This window comes from Anguilla anguilla, chromosome 17, assembly GCF_013347855.1.
Source record: "Anguilla anguilla isolate fAngAng1 chromosome 17, fAngAng1.pri, whole genome shotgun sequence".
In the NCBI taxonomy this organism is placed as follows: Eukaryota; Metazoa; Chordata; class Actinopteri; order Anguilliformes; family Anguillidae; genus Anguilla; species Anguilla anguilla.
The window spans coordinates 2,605,390-2,625,595 of record NC_049217.1 but is presented as its reverse complement, the minus strand read 5'-3'; the positions used below and the strand labels follow the sequence as shown (position 1 = coordinate 2,625,595).

At 43.5% G+C, this 20,206-nt stretch overlaps 1 protein-coding gene, 2 long non-coding RNA genes and 4 other non-coding genes across 7 annotated transcripts in view; 3 read left to right on the top strand and 4 right to left on the bottom strand.

The window, feature by feature from the left end:
* LOC118217072 (NACHT, LRR and PYD domains-containing protein 3-like) overlaps positions 1–1,867 on the top strand; it is a 39,886-nt gene extending 38,019 nt beyond the window's left edge. Inside the window, exon 9 of the mRNA XM_035398867.1 lies at positions 1,707–1,867. Coding sequence (XP_035254758.1) covers positions 1,707–1,867 — 161 coding nt within the window. The remainder of the gene's footprint in view (positions 1–1,706) is intronic.
* Positions 1,868–3,586: 1,719 nt separating this feature from the next.
* LOC118217459 lies at positions 3,587–3,693 on the bottom strand. Its single transcript, XR_004763213.1, has one exon. It is a non-coding gene; the product is annotated as a U6 spliceosomal RNA (small nuclear RNA).
* Positions 3,694–6,502: 2,809 nt separating this feature from the next.
* Positions 6,503–6,609, bottom strand: LOC118217458. The gene has a single exon (XR_004763212.1). It is a non-coding gene; the product is annotated as a U6 spliceosomal RNA (small nuclear RNA).
* A 3,801-nt stretch (positions 6,610–10,410) lies between these two features.
* Positions 10,411–10,847, top strand: LOC118216373. Its single transcript, XR_004763004.1, has 2 exons — positions 10,411–10,665; positions 10,758–10,847. It is a non-coding gene; the product is annotated as an uncharacterized LOC118216373 (long non-coding RNA).
* A 1,626-nt stretch (positions 10,848–12,473) lies between these two features.
* LOC118216374 lies at positions 12,474–12,910 on the top strand. Its single transcript, XR_004763005.1, has 2 exons — positions 12,474–12,728; positions 12,821–12,910. It is a non-coding gene; the product is annotated as an uncharacterized LOC118216374 (long non-coding RNA).
* Positions 12,911–15,288: 2,378 nt separating this feature from the next.
* On the bottom strand, positions 15,289–15,395 carry LOC118217457. The gene has a single exon (XR_004763211.1). It is a non-coding gene; the product is annotated as a U6 spliceosomal RNA (small nuclear RNA).
* A 2,808-nt stretch (positions 15,396–18,203) lies between these two features.
* LOC118217456 lies at positions 18,204–18,310 on the bottom strand. The gene has a single exon (XR_004763210.1). It is a non-coding gene; the product is annotated as a U6 spliceosomal RNA (small nuclear RNA).
* Between the last annotated feature and the right edge of the window lie 1,896 nt (positions 18,311–20,206).

The window sequence follows — 20,206 nt, the reverse complement described above, 5'->3', positions numbered from 1 at the left end:
TTGCACTGCACTGGGCTATATTATGAATTACCTGCAAGTCAAAAGTTTGAGTACACCTACTTAAAACAATTTTTTTTTCATGATTAATATTTCATTATATATGTGTACTTATACAAACAGATAACCATAAGTGAATTGCATTCAATTATTTAATAAAAACTGAAATAATTTATTTCGTATATTGTAACATGTTTTCATTTTCTAGTATTTACAGAAACTTACGTTGTAATGTAAAAAAAAAAACTTATGTTGCGATGTAAAACAGTCAATTATGAATAAAACCACGTTTCTGTTCATGATTTCCATTTTTATTTAATAATTAAATAATTGAATCAGCTTATATAGGCACACATAATATAGGCCTAATGAAAAAAAAAGTATTCAACTGAAAAATTATCTAGGAATGTAGGCCTTTGTAACTAGAGGTTTAGCTAAATTATTACCTGAAGCTCCTTGGTGGCTAATGTCAAAATCATAATTGCACAGTGTGCAAAATGCATGGTGCGAAGTTTTGAGGGGCGGAGGCACGGCCATTGCTCCTGATATTTTGCGAGGAACTTCTGGGGGGCATGGACTTGCTTCTTTTTAGTAAGTCTGCTGCTCTCGCTCTTTCCTTGTTAGTATCCTCATCATCTGACGTCATGATTATTTTCTAACTGCAACGCTGGTCGGGTGACTGGCTGCAATGATAGGAATTATTTGCAACGTTAGCAGTGCGCGATTCAAAGTTTGAACAGGGAGTCTTGTAGCATTTGAGTTACTGCAGCTAAATTACTCCATCAGTTATTCACACGTCTCGTAACGAGGCTAAATCGTATGTGAGCTACTACTATGGCTAACTATATCTCATAAAAAACACATTTTCAACGTACAAAAATGCCAAGTTACTCACACATTCAAGACATACACCGTCAATAACTCATTCATTCAGACTGCCAAAATCCAGGCCTGCCATTAAAAGTATTGATATCAAAATGACGCCAAGTTACGGTACTACAAACAATATAGGCTATCTTGCCTCACCGAAATTTAATAACATGTATTCCAAAGCAATGCTACCCAATATTTCCTCAATTCTTTCAAGTCACTTGGCCCTGTGACTGACTGTTCATAGCTGGTCTCTAGCTTGACAAAGCTGGACAAAGCTTGTCAAAGCTGGTTAAGATGGTACAGTAGGCTGGTGGTCAAATTGGTGGACCTGCTGACCATATAGGCAGGTCAGCTGGTGAACAGCTGGCTGACCAGCTAAAAGTGTCGAAAACACATTAGATCAGCTTAGTCCGGTTTAAGCTGGATTTTTCAGCAGGGCAGCTGTCATCATTAGCCGCGTTTCCCCCCAAAGTACCCGGAACTTTTAGTCCCAGGAACTACTTTGCAAGCAAGCAAAGTGGGCCCTTTCCTTCCAGGGGTCACGTTCACATTTGTGCATTCAACTTCACAACTCCTGACATTACTTATTTCAAGTGACCTGGATGCAAACATTCATTACATCATTTACACTAGTTGACATTTGTGACATTTATTTTCTTGGCCCCTTCCAGGTGTCACACATTCACCTTTGTGCATTCAACTTTATAATTCCTGACATTTCTTATTTCATTGTGACCTGGATGCAAACATTCATTACATCATTTACACCGGTTGACATTTCCCTCATTTATTGAACACGTCCTTTCTTTTTTCCCCTTTTCCTTTCATTTGAACAGCCAGAGAAGCAAGTTGGGCCCTTTCCTTCCGGGTGTCACGACCGGGCTTGAACCCGCGACCTCGCGTTCCCGAGTCCTGCTCGCGATCCACCCTGCCGCGGCGGCGCCCCCTTTTTCTCTTCTCGCCCGCGAGCCCCTCCTTTCTCTACAGAGAAGAATGAGCAGTGGCCCCCCAGATAGAGCGCAGGCAAAAGTCTCTGTTCCGTGTTCCATTTGTTCCAATTTGGCGGCCAATCGGAGGCCGCCCTTGTTTCAATTTCTCCAGTTTACATGCTTTTTGCGCCCAATCAGGAGGCCCGGTTGTTTCAACTTCATCACGTGGTATCGCCTCTCCGAGTCGGCACTTCCGCAAATGCGATTGATGGCGATATTCTGGATCTGCAGTAATTGCAGCAGTCGGCGAACCTTCAAGTACGTTTACGAACGAACGTTATATTAAAAAAAGGAGTCATTTAAATTTCCATATTGACAATGGTCAGAGCCAGCTAGCCAGCTCGCTTTCGTGTCGTTTTTCGGTCTGTTAAAGGCAACGTTGATACAATGCGTGTCACCTAAAACGGCAATACAAGTGAGCGCGGTTTCAGTAAGTTTCAGAATGAACTTTATATTAAAAATATAGAATCGTTCATGTTTGCATGTTCGCAGTGTTTAGAACTGGCTAGCCAGCTGGCTGTCGTGCCGTTTTTCTCTCTCTTTTAAAGGCAACGTAAGCGTTTATATCACCTAAAACGACAGCTAGTAATATTAGCTATCACCTGTTTCAGTAAGTTTTTGAATGAACTTTACATTAAAAATACAGAATCGTTCACAGCTGGCTGTCACGCTGTTTTTCTTTCTCTTTTAAATGCAACATACGCGTTCACATCAACTAGTAATAAAAGTGAACATAATAAGAAAGAATAAATTCATAAAATTACAGTTGTACCAGCACATTGTGCATGTCTATATATATAATTGTTATTTTTTTTAACCAGTCATAAATATTTCAATATTTCGTATGACAAAGCTGGCGTGTACCCTTTTTCGTTTATATGGCAAAACGTTCTCTTGCCTGAATCAGCGTGTCACATTAGCCATTTGAAGCGGTTTTCTTTGCCAGTTAATACGAATGATGTAATTACTGTTTCATTTCAGTCCAGCAGGCAAACGTGGTCCATGAATTACAACAGTGTCGCTAGCTGCGGTTTTTCAAAGGCTTGTCAACGACTAAGGGCACCTCGGTAGCTCTTTTAAAACGACATTTAAAATAAAGTAAATACAACAAATGAATGAAAATTCTCTGCGTAACTTCCCATGTGCAAGAAGCTTATGATAAGCGTATGTTTTCCTGTGTACACAGCACTATGCGAAACAAACTAACCGTGTAAGCGCTACAGTGAAGCGCGTCTGTCGGCGTATGCGATTGACTGACTGATTGTTTCAGACAAGTTCTCGCCTGTGAGTGCTGTACTGTTCTGAAATCAAACTCCAACCCAGCAAAGTAGTATATGAATTCTTTAGCGAGCTTGCTAGACTTCAGTTGTGCATGTTTCTCTCTCGGCTACCGCAGCCATCCTCTGGGGCTCTAATAGTCTCACGGTTTTTCCAAGCATAGCCGGCTACCACCGTGAACCACGAGCGCCATCTCGTGGACAGAATAAAGCACGATCAAATTACAACATAAGAAGCATCACATGCATTTATAAGCCATAAACATTACAAGTGCTTGTCTTAATTATTAATACCCTTTCTGTCAAACAGGGAAGACCCGGTCTTCTAGAGACTCGGGGTCCTGGCTGACTCGCGTCCTGGATTTAGGGTTAGGGTTCGGCGAGTCTGGACGAGGACAGCGTAGGGGGTCGACCCATGGGGAAAGGTCACTCGGGCCTGACGCGGGGAGGAAAAATATGGAACGCTTCACGAATTTGCGTGTCATCCTTGCGCAGGGGCCATGCTAATCTTCTCTGTATCGTTCCAATTTTAGTATATGTGCTGCCGAAGCGAGCACAAAGCACCTACCTGAGGGCCCGCCATTTATTGGGGCGCGACCTGCAGGGGGTCATCGGTCACGGGGGCAGTCAAAGCGAGCGCACGGATGAATAAAACCGCTTAAGCGGGCCGTACGTGCGCAGTGAAACTTCTTAAACGGGCGGCGGAGAATAAAACAAAGCAAACGTGCGCCCTCGGACCGATCAAAGGCAACCTTTCACGTTCCCGCTCGCGTCCGTGCTCCTCCGGGACAGGTGAGCGGCCACCTGGGAGGTGAGCGGCTACCTGGAAGGTGTGCGGGGGACGGCCCCCGTCCCGCACAGAGAACTGTGCGGCCTCTTCGTCTCCGCCTCTTTTCCGAAGCGGTCGCCGTCGGCCGACGTGACCGGGATCGCTGGATAGAATCCTCACAAACCAAATGATTAAAAAATAACAACGATTAAAAAGTATGTGGATGAAACGGCTAGGGTTGAGAAACCTGACAGAAGGAGGTAAGATTTGAAAAAGGGAGGGAAAGCAAACACAGGAGGCCACCGTTTTTAAATGCCAGTACTTTCCTGCAATACCTGTATTTGCCGCATGAGGTCAGGCGTCTCTTTCCTTTCACTGCGCCCAAGGTTCTCCGTTTAGAAAACGGGCAACAAGGATACATGTATATGTGTGTGTATGTATATGTGTGTGTGCATGTGTGTATGTGTGCATGTATATATATATATATATATGTCTATGTATATGCATGTGTATGAGTATATATACGGTACTCTTGATGAGAAAATACTTTTTTTTCGTATAAGCAGTTTCACCTGCAGCCACAGTGCGGCTGATAAAAGGAGCGTGGCCAGGACGTAGCTGCTGAGAACAGTTGTTTCAGAAAATTCACTTACATTTCTTAGTACTCCAAGAACATTTTCACAATAACAGGAATTTCCACCTTTTATTTAAAGTATATTGTATTGTATTGTATCGTATGTTGTATTTCACAAAAGGCCCACGGTAATTTTCCATGAGCAGTTTGCATTCTCTGTGAACAAATGTATTTTTTCTCCACGGCAGGATTGCCTATTAGGATGTACTGTCTTATGCCTGGACGAAACAGAGAAGAACGTGCGGTGGCCCCCCAGATAGAGCGCAGGCAAAAGTCTCTGTTCCGTGTTCCATTTGTTCCAATTTGGCGGCCAATCGGAGGCCGCCCTTGTTTCAATTTCTCCAGTTTACATGCTTTTTGCGCCCAATCAGGAGGCCCGGTTGTTTCAACTTCATCACGTGGTATCGCCTCTCCGAGTCGGCACTTCCGCAAATGCGATTGATGGCGATATTCTGGATCTGCAGTAATTGCAGCAGTCGGCGAACCTTCAAGTACGTTTACGAACGAACGTTATATTAAAAAAAGAAGAGTCATTTAAATTTCCATATTGACAATGGTCAGAGCCAGCTAGCCAGCTCGCTTTCGTGTCGTTTTTTCGGTCTGTTAAAGGCAACGTTGATACAATGCGTGTCACCTAAAACGGCAATACAAGTGAGCGCGGTTTCAGTAAGTTTCAGAATGAACTTTATATTAAAAATATAGAATCGTTCATGTTTGCATGTTCGCAGTGTTTAGAACTGGCTAGCCAGCTGGCTGTCGTGCCGTTTTTCTCTCTCTTTTAAAGGCAACGTAAGCGTTTATATCACCTAAAACGACAGCTAGTAATATTAGCTATCACCTGTTTCAGTAAGTTTTTGAATGAACTTTACATTAAAAATACAGAATCGTTCACAGCTGGCTGTCACGCTGTTTTTCTTTCTCTTTTAAATGCAACATACGCGTTCACATCAACTAGTAATAAAAGTGAACATAATAAGAAAGAATAAATTCATAAAATTACAGTTGTACCAGCACATTGTGCATGTCTATATATATAATTGTTATTTTTTTTAACCAGTCATAAATATTTCAATATTTCGTATGACAAAGCTGGCGTGTACCCTTTTTCGTTTATATGGCAAAACGTTCTCTTGCCTGAATCAGCGTGTCACATTAGCCATTTGAAGCGGTTTTCTTTGCCAGTTAATACGAATGATGTAATTACTGTTTCATTTCAGTCCAGCAGGCAAACGTGGTCCATGAATTACAACAGTGTCGCTAGCTGCGGTTTTTCAAAGGCTTGTCAACGACTAAGGGCACCTCGGTAGCTCTTTTAAAACGACATTTAAAATAAAGTAAATACAACAAATGAATGAAAATTCTCTGCGTAACTTCCCATGTGCAAGAAGCTTATGATAAGCGTATGTTTTCCTGTGTACACAGCACTATGCGAAACAAACTAACCGTGTAAGCGCTACAGTGAAGCGCGTCTGTCGGCGTATGCGATTGACTGACTGATTGTTTCAGACAAGTTCTCGCCTGTGAGTGCTGTACTGTTCTGAAATCAAACTCCAACCCAGCAAAGTAGTATATGAATTCTTTAGCGAGCTTGCTAGACTTCAGTTGTGCATGTTTCTCTCTCGGCTACCGCAGCCATCCTCTGGGGCTCTAATAGTCTCACGGTTTTTCCAAGCATAGCCGGCTACCACCGTGAACCACGAGCGCCATCTCGTGGACAGAATAAAGCACGATCAAATTACAACATAAGAAGCATCACATGCATTTATAAGCCATAAACATTACAAGTGCTTGTCTTAATTATTAATACCCTTTCTGTCAAACAGGGAAGACCCGGTCTTCTAGAGACTCGGGGTCCTGGCTGACTCGCGTCCTGGATTTAGGGTTAGGGTTCGGCGAGTCTGGACGAGGACAGCGTAGGGGGTCGACCCATGGGGAAAGGTCACTCGGGCCTGACGCGGGGAGGAAAAATATGGAACGCTTCACGAATTTGCGTGTCATCCTTGCGCAGGGGCCATGCTAATCTTCTCTGTATCGTTCCAATTTTAGTATATGTGCTGCCGAAGCGAGCACAAAGCACCTACCTGAGGGCCCGCCATTTATTGGGGCGCGACCTGCAGGGGGTCATCGGTCACGGGGGCAGTCAAAGCGAGCGCACGGATGAATAAAACCGCTTAAGCGGGCCGTACGTGCGCAGTGAAACTTCTTAAACGGGCGGCGGAGAATAAAACAAAGCAAACGTGCGCCCTCGGACCGATCAAAGGCAACCTTTCACGTTCCCGCTCGCGTCCGTGCTCCTCCGGGACAGGTGAGCGGCCACCTGGGAGGTGAGCGGCTACCTGGAAGGTGTGCGGGGGACGGCCCCCGTCCCGCACAGAGAACTGTGCGGCCTCTTCGTCTCCGCCTCTTTTCCGAAGCGGTCGCCGTCGGCCGACGTGACCGGGATCGCTGGATAGAATCCTCACAAACCAAATGATTAAAAAATAACAACGATTAAAAAGTATGTGGATGAAACGGCTAGGGTTGAGAAACCTGACAGAAGGAGGTAAGATTTGAAAAAGGGAGGGAAAGCAAACACAGGAGGCCACCGTTTTTAAATGCCAGTACTTTCCTGCAATACCTGTATTTGCCGCATGAGGTCAGGCGTCTCTTTCCTTTCACTGCGCCCAAGGTTCTCCGTTTAGAAAACGGGCAACAAGGATACATGTATATGTGTGTGTATGTATATGTGTGTGTGCATGTGTGTATGTGTGCATGTATATATATATATATATATGTCTATGTATATGCATGTGTATGAGTATATATACGGTACTCTTGATGAGAAAATACTTTTTTTTCGTATAAGCAGTTTCACCTGCAGCCACAGTGCGGCTGATAAAAGGAGCGTGGCCAGGACGTAGCTGCTGAGAACAGTTGTTTCAGAAAATTCACTTACATTTCTTAGTACTCCAAGAACATTTTCACAATAACAGGAATTTCCACCTTTTATTTAAAGTATATTGTATTGTATTGTATCGTATGTTGTATTTCACAAAAGGCCCACGGTAATTTTCCATGAGCAGTTTGCATTCTCTGTGAACAAATGTATTTTTTCTCCACGGCAGGATTGCCTATTAGGATGTACTGTCTTATGCCTGGACGAAACAGAGAAGAACGTGCGGTGGCCCCCCAGATAGAGCGCAGGCAAAAGTCTCTGTTCCGTGTTCCATTTGTTCCAATTTGGCGGCCAATCGGAGGCCGCCCTTGTTTCAATTTCTCCAGTTTACATGCTTTTTGCGCCCAATCAGGAGGCCCGGTTGTTTCAACTTCATCACGTGGTATCGCCTCTCCGAGTCGGCACTTCCGCAAATGCGATTGATGGCGATATTCTGGATCTGCAGTAATTGCAGCAGTCGGCGAACCTTCAAGTACGTTTACGAACGAACGTTATATTAAAAAAGAAGAGTCATTTAAATTTCCATATTGACAATGGTCAGAGCCAGCTAGCCAGCTCGCTTTCGTGTCGTTTTTCGGTCTGTTAAAGGCAACGTTGATACAATGCGTGTCACCTAAAACGGCAATACAAGTGAGCGCGGTTTCAGTAAGTTTCAGAATGAACTTTATATTAAAAATATAGAATCGTTCATGTTTGCATGTTCGCAGTGTTTAGAACTGGCTAGCCAGCTGGCTGTCGTGCCGTTTTTCTCTCTCTTTTAAAGGCAACGTAAGCGTTTATATCACCTAAAACGACAGCTAGTAATATTAGCTATCACCTGTTTCAGTAAGTTTTTGAATGAACTTTACATTAAAAATACAGAATCGTTCACAGCTGGCTGTCACGCTGTTTTTCTTTCTCTTTTAAATGCAACATACGCGTTCACATCAACTAGTAATAAAAGTGAACATAATAAGAAAGAATAAATTCATAAAATTACAGTTGTACCAGCACATTGTGCATGTCTATATATATAATTGTTATTTTTTTTAACCAGTCATAAATATTTCAATATTTCGTATGACAAAGCTGGCGTGTACCCTTTTTCGTTTATATGGCAAAACGTTCTCTTGCCTGAATCAGCGTGTCACATTAGCCATTTGAAGCGGTTTTCTTTGCCAGTTAATACGAATGATGTAATTACTGTTTCATTTCAGTCCAGCAGGCAAACGTGGTCCATGAATTACAACAGTGTCGCTAGCTGCGGTTTTTCAAAGGCTTGTCAACGACTAAGGGCACCTCGGTAGCTCTTTTAAAACGACATTTAAAATAAAGTAAATACAACAAATGAATGAAAATTCTCTGCGTAACTTCCCATGTGCAAGAAGCTTATGATAAGCGTATGTTTTCCTGTGTACACAGCACTATGCGAAACAAACTAACCGTGTAAGCGCTACAGTGAAGCGCGTCTGTCGGCGTATGCGATTGACTGACTGATTGTTTCAGACAAGTTCTCGCCTGTGAGTGCTGTACTGTTCTGAAATCAAACTCCAACCCAGCAAAGTAGTATATGAATTCTTTAGCGAGCTTGCTAGACTTCAGTTGTGCATGTTTCTCTCTCGGCTACCGCAGCCATCCTCTGGGGCTCTAATAGTCTCACGGTTTTTCCAAGCATAGCCGGCTACCACCGTGAACCACGAGCGCCATCTCGTGGACAGAATAAAGCACGATCAAATTACAACATAAGAAGCATCACATGCATTTATAAGCCATAAACATTACAAGTGCTTGTCTTAATTATTAATACCCTTTCTGTCAAACAGGGAAGACCCGGTCTTCTAGAGACTCGGGGTCCTGGCTGACTCGCGTCCTGGATTTAGGGTTAGGGTTCGGCGAGTCTGGACGAGGACAGCGTAGGGGGTCGACCCATGGGGAAAGGTCACTCGGGCCTGACGCGGGGAGGAAAAATATGGAACGCTTCACGAATTTGCGTGTCATCCTTGCGCCTAAAACAGCGCCATCTTCTCTGTTTCAATTGTTTCATTTGTTCCAATTACACAGCCAATCGGAGGCCGCCCTCGTTTCAATTTCTCCAGTTTACGTGCTTTTTGCGTCCAATCGGGAGGCCCGCTTGTTTCAATTTCGTCACGTGGTATCTGCTCTCCTTTCCGCCGTTTCAAATGGCACTTCGGGAAGTGCCGTAGGTGACCGGAGTTATGCGACGGGAGCGCGTTTTTACTAAGTTTTTGAATTAATTAGACATTAAAAATATAGAAACGTTCATATTTACGTGTTCGCATTGTTTATAACTTGCTAGCCAGCTGGCTGTCACGCCGTTTTTCTCTTTTTTAAAAGCAGCGTTAGCGTTTATATCGTCAAAAACGGCAGCTAGCTATATTAGCTATCGCCTGTTTCAGTAAGTTAATGAATGAACTTTATATTAAAAATATTGAAACGTTCATATTTGCGCGTTCGAAATGTTTAGAACTTGCTAGCCAGCTGGCTGTCGCGCCGTTTTTCTCTCTTTTAAAAGCAACGTAAGCGTTTAAATCACCTACAATGGCAGCTGCCAATATTAGCTAACGAACGAATGAATGAATAATCAATCGTTCAATAACTTTGCAGTTGTCAGCGCGTTGCGTGTGCGCTTTTACCTATGAAATATGTCGTAAGACACATTTGGCATGTCCTGTGCTTCATTTTTCATTATAAAACGTAGCATTCTCTTGCTTGCAATGTGTACATCTGCCTGGCTTGTTAACCAGAATTAGTCACGTTAAAGGGTTTCTGGCCAGTTAATTATTAGCTAATACGATTAATTTAATCATTTATGTCCAAAGGTTTAAAAGATGTGACCTGACAGTCCAGCAGACAAACGTTTTACATGAGTTACAACAGTGTAGCTGTGTTTTTGCACAAGTCTGTCAAATAGTAATGGCATCTCTGTGGGTCCTTTAAAAATTCAAGTGTTTAAATTGCATGAAAGGAACTTAAAATGTAAGCACTGCAATGGAGTGTGAGTACACGTGTGTCCGGACACGCCGAGGGACCCCTACAAGTCAAAGGACAGGAGCAGGAATCGAGCGGGTTCCATAAAATATCGCTTTCTGCGGCAGGTGCTCTTGTTGCAATTTTGCAGAGATGAAGAGGAGGGCCGACCCCAGCCAAAGCAGTCCTTCCTGCCACCGAGGCCTGCCTCGCAAAGTTCTGAGGTGAGACGGTGTATCTTTATTGTTTGTGTTTAATGCTGGCTTAAAAGAAGTTGACGCGAAACTAATTGTAACGCGTTCTCTTTATTCTGCAGCTGCCGATTCCTGAGTTGCCGTGCGGCCTTCTCGAGGGAACAGCGGGAGCGGATTGGTCGGGCGCTGTATGTATTGTATGAGAAATGTACTGGATCAATAAACACGCACAGATGAAGTGCTAAAAGCCAATACTGCGTCTGTGAATGCATTCTAATAGCAATAGATCTGTTTAGAATTGACTGTTCGGGCTGTTTCGTTGACATTTCAAGTGGCACGTTTACAGACTGTAGTGGTTGTACTGTATACAGCATTCACCTTTACAATTCCTCACATTCCTTATTTCAAGTGACTTTCATTCAAACATTCATTACATCATTTACACTGGTTGACTCCATTTATTGAACATGTCCTTCATTTTTTTCCTTTAGCATTCGAACATGCAAGCAAATTGGGCCCTTTCCTTCCAGGGGTCACACTGACATTTGTGCATTCAACTTTACAATTCCTGACATTCCTCATTTCAAGTGCAAACATTCGTTACATCATTTACACCGGTTGACATTTGTGACATTTCCTTCATTTATTCAAATATATTTCCTTCAAATATATTCCTTCATATATTTCCTTCAAATATATTCCTTCATATATTTTCCTTTCATTTAAACATCCACCCAAGCAAATTGGGCCCTTTCCTTCCGGGAGGAACGACCAGGCTTGAACCCGCGACCTTCCGTTCCCGAGTCCTGCTCGCGCCCCCTTTTTCCTCTCCTCCCCCGCGAGCCCCTCCTTTCTCTACAGAGAAGAATGAGCAGTGGCCTTTGCGCCTAAAACAGCGCCATCTTCTCTGTTTCAATTGTTTCATTTGTTCCAATTACACAGCCAATCGGAGGCCGCCCTCGTTTCAATTTCTCCAGTTTACGTGCTTTTTGCGTCCAATCGGGAGGCCCGCTTGTTTCAATTTCGTCACGTGGTATCTGCTCTCCTTTCCGCCGTTTCAAATGGCACTTCGGGAAGTGCCGTAGGTGACCGGAGTTATGCGACGGGAGCGCGTTTTTACTAAGTTTTTGAATTAATTAGACATTAAAAATATAGAAACGTTCATATTTACGTGTTCGCATTGTTTATAACTTGCTAGCCAGCTGGCTGTCACGCCGTTTTTCTCTTTTTTAAAAGCAGCGTTAGCGTTTATATCGTCAAAAACGGCAGCTAGCTATATTAGCTATCGCCTGTTTCAGTAAGTTAATGAATGAACTTTATATTAAAAATATTGAAACGTTCATATTTGCGCGTTCGAAATGTTTAGAACTTGCTAGCCAGCTGGCTGTCGCGCCGTTTTTCTCTCTTTTAAAAGCAACGTAAGCGTTTAAATCACCTACAATGGCAGCTGCCAATATTAGCTAACGAACGAATGAATGAATAATCAATCGTTCAATAACTTTGCAGTTGTCAGCGCGTTGCGTGTGCGCTTTTACCTATGAAATATGTCGTAAGACACATTTGGCATGTCCTGTGCTTCATTTTTCATTATAAAACGTAGCATTCTCTTGCTTGCAATGTGTACATCTGCCTGGCTTGTTAACCAGAATTAGTCACGTTAAAGGGTTTCTGGCCAGTTAATTATTAGCTAATACGATTAATTTAATCATTTATGTCCAAAGGTTTAAAAGATGTGACCTGACAGTCCAGCAGACAAACGTTTTACATGAGTTACAACAGTGTAGCTGTGTTTTTGCACAAGTCTGTCAAATAGTAATGGCATCTCTGTGGGTCCTTTAAAAATTCAAGTGTTTAAATTGCATGAAAGGAACTTAAAATGTAAGCACTGCAATGGAGTGTGAGTACACGTGTGTCCGGACACGCCGAGGGACCCCTACAAGTCAAAGGACAGGAGCAGGAATCGAGCGGGTTCCATAAAATATCGCTTTCTGCGGCAGGTGCTCTTGTTGCAATTTTGCAGAGATGAAGAGGAGGGCCGACCCCAGCCAAAGCAGTCCTTCCTGCCACCGAGGCCTGCCTCGCAAAGTTCTGAGGTGAGACGGTGTATCTTTATTGTTTGTGTTTAATGCTGGCTTAAAAGAAGTTGACGCGAAACTAATTGTAACGCGTTCTCTTTATTCTGCAGCTGCCGATTCCTGAGTTGCCGTGCGGCCTTCTCGAGGGAACAGCGGGAGCGGATTGGTCGGGCGCTGTATGTATTGTATGAGAAATGTACTGGATCAATAAACACGCACAGATGAAGTGCTAAAAGCCAATACTGCGTCTGTGAATGCATTCTAATAGCAATAGATCTGTTTAGAATTGACTGTTCGGGCTGTTTCGTTGACATTTCAAGTGGCACGTTTACAGACTGTAGTGGTTGTACTGTATACAGCATTCACCTTTACAATTCCTCACATTCCTTATTTCAAGTGACTTTCATTCAAACATTCATTACATCATTTACACTGGTTGACTCCATTTATTGAACATGTCCTTCATTTTTTTCCTTTAGCATTCGAACATGCAAGCAAATTGGGCCCTTTCCTTCCAGGGGTCACACTGACATTTGTGCATTCAACTTTACAATTCCTGACATTCCTCATTTCAAGTGCAAACATTCGTTACATCATTTACACCGGTTGACATTTGTGACATTTCCTTCATTTATTCAAATATATTTCCTTCAAATATATTCCTTCATATATTTCCTTCAAATATATTCCTTCATATATTTTCCTTTCATTTAAACATCCACCCAAGCAAATTGGGCCCTTTCCTTCCGGGAGGAACGACCAGGCTTGAACCCGCGACCTTCCGTTCCCGAGTCCTGCTCGCGCCCCCTTTTTCCTCTCCTCCCCCGCGAGCCCCTCCTTTCTCTACAGAGAAGAATGAGCAGTGGCCTCCCAGATAGAGCGCAGGCAAAAGTCTCTGTTCCGTGTTCCATTTGTTCCAATTTGGCGGCCAATCGGAGGCCGCCCTTGTTTCAATTTCTCCAGTTTACATGCTTTTTGCGCCCAATCAGGAGGCCCGGTTGTTTCAACTTCATCACGTGGTATCGCCTCTCCGAGTCGGCACTTCCGCAAATGCGATTGATGGCGATATTCTGGATCTGCAGTAATTGCAGCAGTCGGCGAACCTTCAAGTACGTTTACGAACGAACGTTATATTAAAAAAAGGAGTCATTTAAATTTCCATATTGACAATGGTCAGAGCCAGCTAGCCAGCTCGCTTTCGTGTCGTTTTTCGGTCTGTTAAAGGCAACGTTGATACAATGCGTGTCACCTAAAACGGCAATACAAGTGAGCGCGGTTTCAGTAAGTTTCAGAATGAACTTTATATTAAAAATATAGAATCGTTCATGTTTGCATGTTCGCAGTGTTTAGAACTGGCTAGCCAGCTGGCTGTCGTGCCGTTTTTCTCTCTCTTTTAAAGGCAACGTAAGCGTTTATATCACCTAAAACGACAGCTAGTAATATTAGCTATCACCTGTTTCAGTAAGTTTTTGAATGAACTTTACATTAAAAATACAGAATCGTTCACAGCTGGCTGTCACGCTGTTTTTCTTTCTCTTTTAAATGCAACATACGCGTTCACATCAACTAGTAATAAAAGTGAACATAATAAGAAAGAATAAATTCATAAAATTACAGTTGTACCAGCACATTGTGCATGTCTATATATATAATTGTTATTTTTTTTAACCAGTCATAAATATTTCAATATTTCGTATGACAAAGCTGGCGTGTACCCTTTTTCGTTTATATGGCAAAACGTTCTCTTGCCTGAATCAGCGTGTCACATTAGCCATTTGAAGCGGTTTTCTTTGCCAGTTAATACGAATGATGTAATTACTGTTTCATTTCAGTCCAGCAGGCAAACGTGGTCCATGAATTACAACAGTGTCGCTAGCTGCGGTTTTTCAAAGGCTTGTCAACGACTAAGGGCACCTCGGTAGCTCTTTTAAAACGACATTTAAAATAAAGTAAATACAACAAATGAATGAAAATTCTCTGCGTAACTTCCCATGTGCAAGAAGCTTATGATAAGCGTATGTTTTCCTGTGTACACAGCACTATGCGAAACAAACTAACCGTGTAAGCGCTACAGTGAAGCGCGTCTGTCGGCGTATGCGATTGACTGACTGATTGTTTCAGACAAGTTCTCGCCTGTGAGTGCTGTACTGTTCTGAAATCAAACTCCAACCCAGCAAAGTAGTATATGAATTCTTTAGCGAGCTTGCTAGACTTCAGTTGTGCATGTTTCTCTCTCGGCTACCGCAGCCATCCTCTGGGGCTCTAATAGTCTCACGGTTTTTCCAAGCATAGCCGGCTACCACCGTGAACCACGAGCGCCATCTCGTGGACAGAATAAAGCACGATCAAATTACAACATAAGAAGCATCACATGCATTTATAAGCCATAAACATTACAAGTGCTTGTCTTAATTATTAATACCCTTTCTGTCAAACAGGGAAGACCCGGTCTTCTAGAGACTCGGGGTCCTGGCTGACTCGCGTCCTGGATTTAGGGTTAGGGTTCGGCGAGTCTGGACGAGGACAGCGTAGGGGGTCGACCCATGGGGAAAGGTCACTCGGGCCTGACGCGGGGAGGAAAAATATGGAACGCTTCACGAATTTGCGTGTCATCCTTGCGCAGGGGCCATGCTAATCTTCTCTGTATCGTTCCAATTTTAGTATATGTGCTGCCGAAGCGAGCACAAAGCACCTACCTGAGGGCCCGCCATTTATTGGGGCGCGACCTGCAGGGGGTCATCGGTCACGGGGGCAGTCAAAGCGAGCGCACGGATGAATAAAACCGCTTAAGCGGGCCGTACGTGCGCAGTGAAACTTCTTAAACGGGCGGCGGAGAATAAAACAAAGCAAACGTGCGCCCTCGGACCGATCAAAGGCAACCTTTCACGTTCCCGCTCGCGTCCGTGCTCCTCCGGGACAGGTGAGCGGCCACCTGGGAGGTGAGCGGCTACCTGGAAGGTGTGCGGGGGACGGCCCCCGTCCCGCACAGAGAACTGTGCGGCCTCTTCGTCTCCGCCTCTTTTCCGAAGCGGTCGCCGTCGGCCGACGTGACCGGGATCGCTGGATAGAATCCTCACAAACCAAATGATTAAAAAATAACAACGATTAAAAAGTATGTGGATGAAACGGCTAGGGTTGAGAAACCTGACAGAAGGAGGTAAGATTTGAAAAAGGGAGGGAAAGCAAACACAGGAGGCCACCGTTTTTAAATGCCAGTACTTTCCTGCAATACCTGTATTTGCCGCATGAGGTCAGGCGTCTCTTTCCTTTCACTGCGCCCAAGGTTCTCCGTTTAGAAAACGGGCAACAAGGATACATGTATATGTGTGTGTATGTATATGTGTGTGTGCATGTGTGTATGTGTGCATGTATATATATATATATATATGTCTATGTATATGCATGTGTATGAGTATATATACGGTACTCTTGATGAGAAAATACTTTTTTTTCGTATAAGCAGTTTCACCTGCAGCCACAGTGCGGCTGATAAAAGGAGCGTGGCCAGGACGTAGCTGCTGAGAACAGTTGTTTCAGAAAATTCACTTACATTTCTTAGTACTCCAAGAACATTTTCACAATAACAGGAATTTCCACCTTTTATTTAAAGTATATTGTATTGTATTGTATCGTATGTTGTATTTCACAAAAGGCCCACGGTAATTTTCCATGAGCAGTTTGCATTCTCTGTGAACAAATGTATTTTTTCTCCACGGCAGGATTGCCTATTAGGATGTACTGTCTTATGCCTGGACGAAACAGAGAAGAACGTGCGGTGGCCCCCCAGATAGAGCGCAGGCAAAAGTCTCTGTTCCGTGTTCCATTTGTTCCAATTTGGCGGCCAATCGGAGGCCGCCCTTGTTTCAATTTCTCCAGTTTACATGCTTTTTGCGCCCAATCAGGAGGCCCGGTTGTTTCAACTTCATCACGTGGTATCGCCTCTCCGAGTCGGCACTTCCGCAAATGCGATTGATGGCGATATTCTGGATCTGCAGTAATTGCAGCAGTCGGCGAACCTTCAAGTACGTTTACGAACGAACGTTATATTAAAAAAAGAAGAGTCATTTAAATTTCCATATTGACAATGGTCAGAGCCAGCTAGCCAGCTCGCTTTCGTGTCGTTTTTCGGTCTGTTAAAGGCAACGTTGATACAATGCGTGTCACCTAAAACGGCAATACAAGTGAGCGCGGTTTCAGTAAGTTTCAGAATGAACTTTATATTAAAAATATAGAATCGTTCATGTTTGCATGTTCGCAGTGTTTAGAACTGGCTAGCCAGCTGGCTGTCGTGCCGTTTTTCTCTCTCTTTTAAAGGCAACGTAAGCGTTTATATCACCTAAAACGACAGCTAGTAATATTAGCTATCACCTGTTTCAGTAAGTTTTTGAATGAACTTTACATTAAAAATACAGAATCGTTCACAGCTGGCTGTCACGCTGTTTTTCTTTCTCTTTTAAATGCAACATACGCGTTCACATCAACTAGTAATAAAAGTGAACATAATAAGAAAGAATAAATTCATAAAATTACAGTTGTACCAGCACATTGTGCATGTCTATATATATAATTGTTATTTTTTTTAACCAGTCATAAATATTTCAATATTTCGTATGACAAAGCTGGCGTGTACCCTTTTTCGTTTATATGGCAAAACGTTCTCTTGCCTGAATCAGCGTGTCACATTAGCCATTTGAAGCGGTTTTCTTTGCCAGTTAATACGAATGATGTAATTACTGTTTCATTTCAGTCCAGCAGGCAAACGTGGTCCATGAATTACAACAGTGTCGCTAGCTGCGGTTTTTCAAAGGCTTGTCAACGACTAAGGGCACCTCGGTAGCTCTTTTAAAACGACATTTAAAATAAAGTAAATACAACAAATGAATGAAAATTCTCTGCGTAACTTCCCATGTGCAAGAAGCTTATGATAAGCGTATGTTTTCCTGTGTACACAGCACTATGCGAAACAAACTAACCGTGTAAGCGCTACAGTGAAGCGCGTCTGTCGGCGTATGCGATTGACTGACTGATTGTTTCAGACAAGTTCTCGCCTGTGAGTGCTGTACTGTTCTGAAATCAAACTCCAACCCAGCAAAGTAGTATATGAATTCTTTAGCGAGCTTGCTAGACTTCAGTTGTGCATGTTTCTCTCTCGGCTACCGCAGCCATCCTCTGGGGCTCTAATAGTCTCACGGTTTTTCCAAGCATAGCCGGCTACCACCGTGAACCACGAGCGCCATCTCGTGGACAGAATAAAGCACGATCAAATTACAACATAAGAAGCATCACATGCATTTATAAGCCATAAACATTACAAGTGCTTGTCTTAATTATTAATACCCTTTCTGTCAAACAGGGAAGACCCGGTCTTCTAGAGACTCGGGGTCCTGGCTGACTCGCGTCCTGGATTTAGGGTTAGGGTTCGGCGAGTCTGGACGAGGACAGCGTAGGGGGTCGACCCATGGGGAAAGGTCACTCGGGCCTGACGCGGGGAGGAAAAATATGGAACGCTTCACGAATTTGCGTGTCATCCTTGCGCAGGGGCCATGCTAATCTTCTCTGTATCGTTCCAATTTTAGTATATGTGCTGCCGAAGCGAGCACAAAGCACCTACCTGAGGGCCCGCCATTTATTGGGGCGCGACCTGCAGGGGGTCATCGGTCACGGGGGCAGTCAAAGCGAGCGCACGGATGAATAAAACCGCTTAAGCGGGCCGTACGTGCGCAGTGAAACTTCTTAAACGGGCGGCGGAGAATAAAACAAAGCAAACGTGCGCCCTCGGACCGATCAAAGGCAACCTTTCACGTTCCCGCTCGCGTCCGTGCTCCTCCGGGACAGGTGAGCGGCCACCTGGGAGGTGAGCGGCTACCTGGAAGGTGTGCGGGGGACGGCCCCCGTCCCGCACAGAGAACTGTGCGGCCTCTTCGTCTCCGCCTCTTTTCCGAAGCGGTCGCCGTCGGCCGACGTGACCGGGATCGCTGGATAGAATCCTCACAAACCAAATGATTAAAAAATAACAACGATTAAAAAGTATGTGGATGAAACGGCTAGGGTTGAGAAACCTGACAGAAGGAGGTAAGATTTGAAAAAGGGAGGGAAAGCAAACACAGGAGGCCACCGTTTTTAAATGCCAGTACTTTCCTGCAATACCTGTATTTGCCGCATGAGGTCAGGCGTCTCTTTCCTTTCACTGCGCCCAAGGTTCTCCGTTTAGAAAACGGGCAACAAGGATACATGTATATGTGTGTGTATGTATATGTGTGTGTGCATGTGTGTATGTGTGCATGTATATATATATATATATGTCTATGTATATGCATGTGTATGAGTATATATACGGTACTCTTGATGAGAAAATACTTTTTTTTCGTATAAGCAGTTTCACCTGCAGCCACAGTGCGGCTGATAAAAGGAGCGTGGCCAGGACGTAGCTGCTGAGAACAGTTGTTTCAGAAAATTCACTTACATTTCTTAGTACTCCAAGAACATTTTCACAATAACAGGAATTTCCACCTTTTATTTAAAGTATATTGTATTGTATTGTATCGTATGTTGTATTTCACAAAAGGCCCACGGTAATTTTCCATGAGCAGTTTGCATTCTCTGTGAACAAATGTATTTTTTCTCCACGGCAGGATTGCCTATTAGGATGTACTGTCTTATGCCTGGACGAAACAGAGAAGAACGTGCGGTGGCCCCCCAGATAGAGCGCAGGCAAAAGTCTCTGTTCCGTGTTCCATTTGTTCCAATTTGGCGGCCAATCGGAGGCCGCCCTTGTTTCAATTTCTCCAGTTTACATGCTTTTTGCGCCCAATCAGGAGGCCCGGTTGTTTCAACTTCATCACGTGGTATCGCCTCTCCGAGTCGGCACTTCCGCAAATGCGATTGATGGCGATATTCTGGATCTGCAGTAATTGCAGCAGTCGGCGAACCTTCAAGTACGTTTACGAACGAACGTTATATTAAAAAAAGAAGAGTCATTTAAATTTCCATATTGACAATGGTCAGAGCCAGCTAGCCAGCTCGCTTTCGTGTCGTTTTTCGGTCTGTTAAAGGCAACGTTGATACAATGCGTGTCACCTAAAACGGCAATACAAGTGAGCGCGGTTTCAGTAAGTTTCAGAATGAACTTTATATTAAAAATATAGAATCGTTCATGTTTGCATGTTCGCAGTGTTTAGAACTGGCTAGCCAGCTGGCTGTCGTGCCGTTTTTCTCTCTCTTTTAAAGGCAACGTAAGCGTTTATATCACCTAAAACGACAGCTAGTAATATTAGCTATCACCTGTTTCAGTAAGTTTTTGAATGAACTTTACATTAAAAATACAGAATCGTTCACAGCTGGCTGTCACGCTGTTTTTCTTTCTCTTTTAAATGCAACATACGCGTTCACATCAACTAGTAATAAAAGTGAACATAATAAGAAAGAATAAATTCATAAAATTACAGTTGTACCAGCACATTGTGCATGTCTATATATATAATTGTTATTTTTTTTAA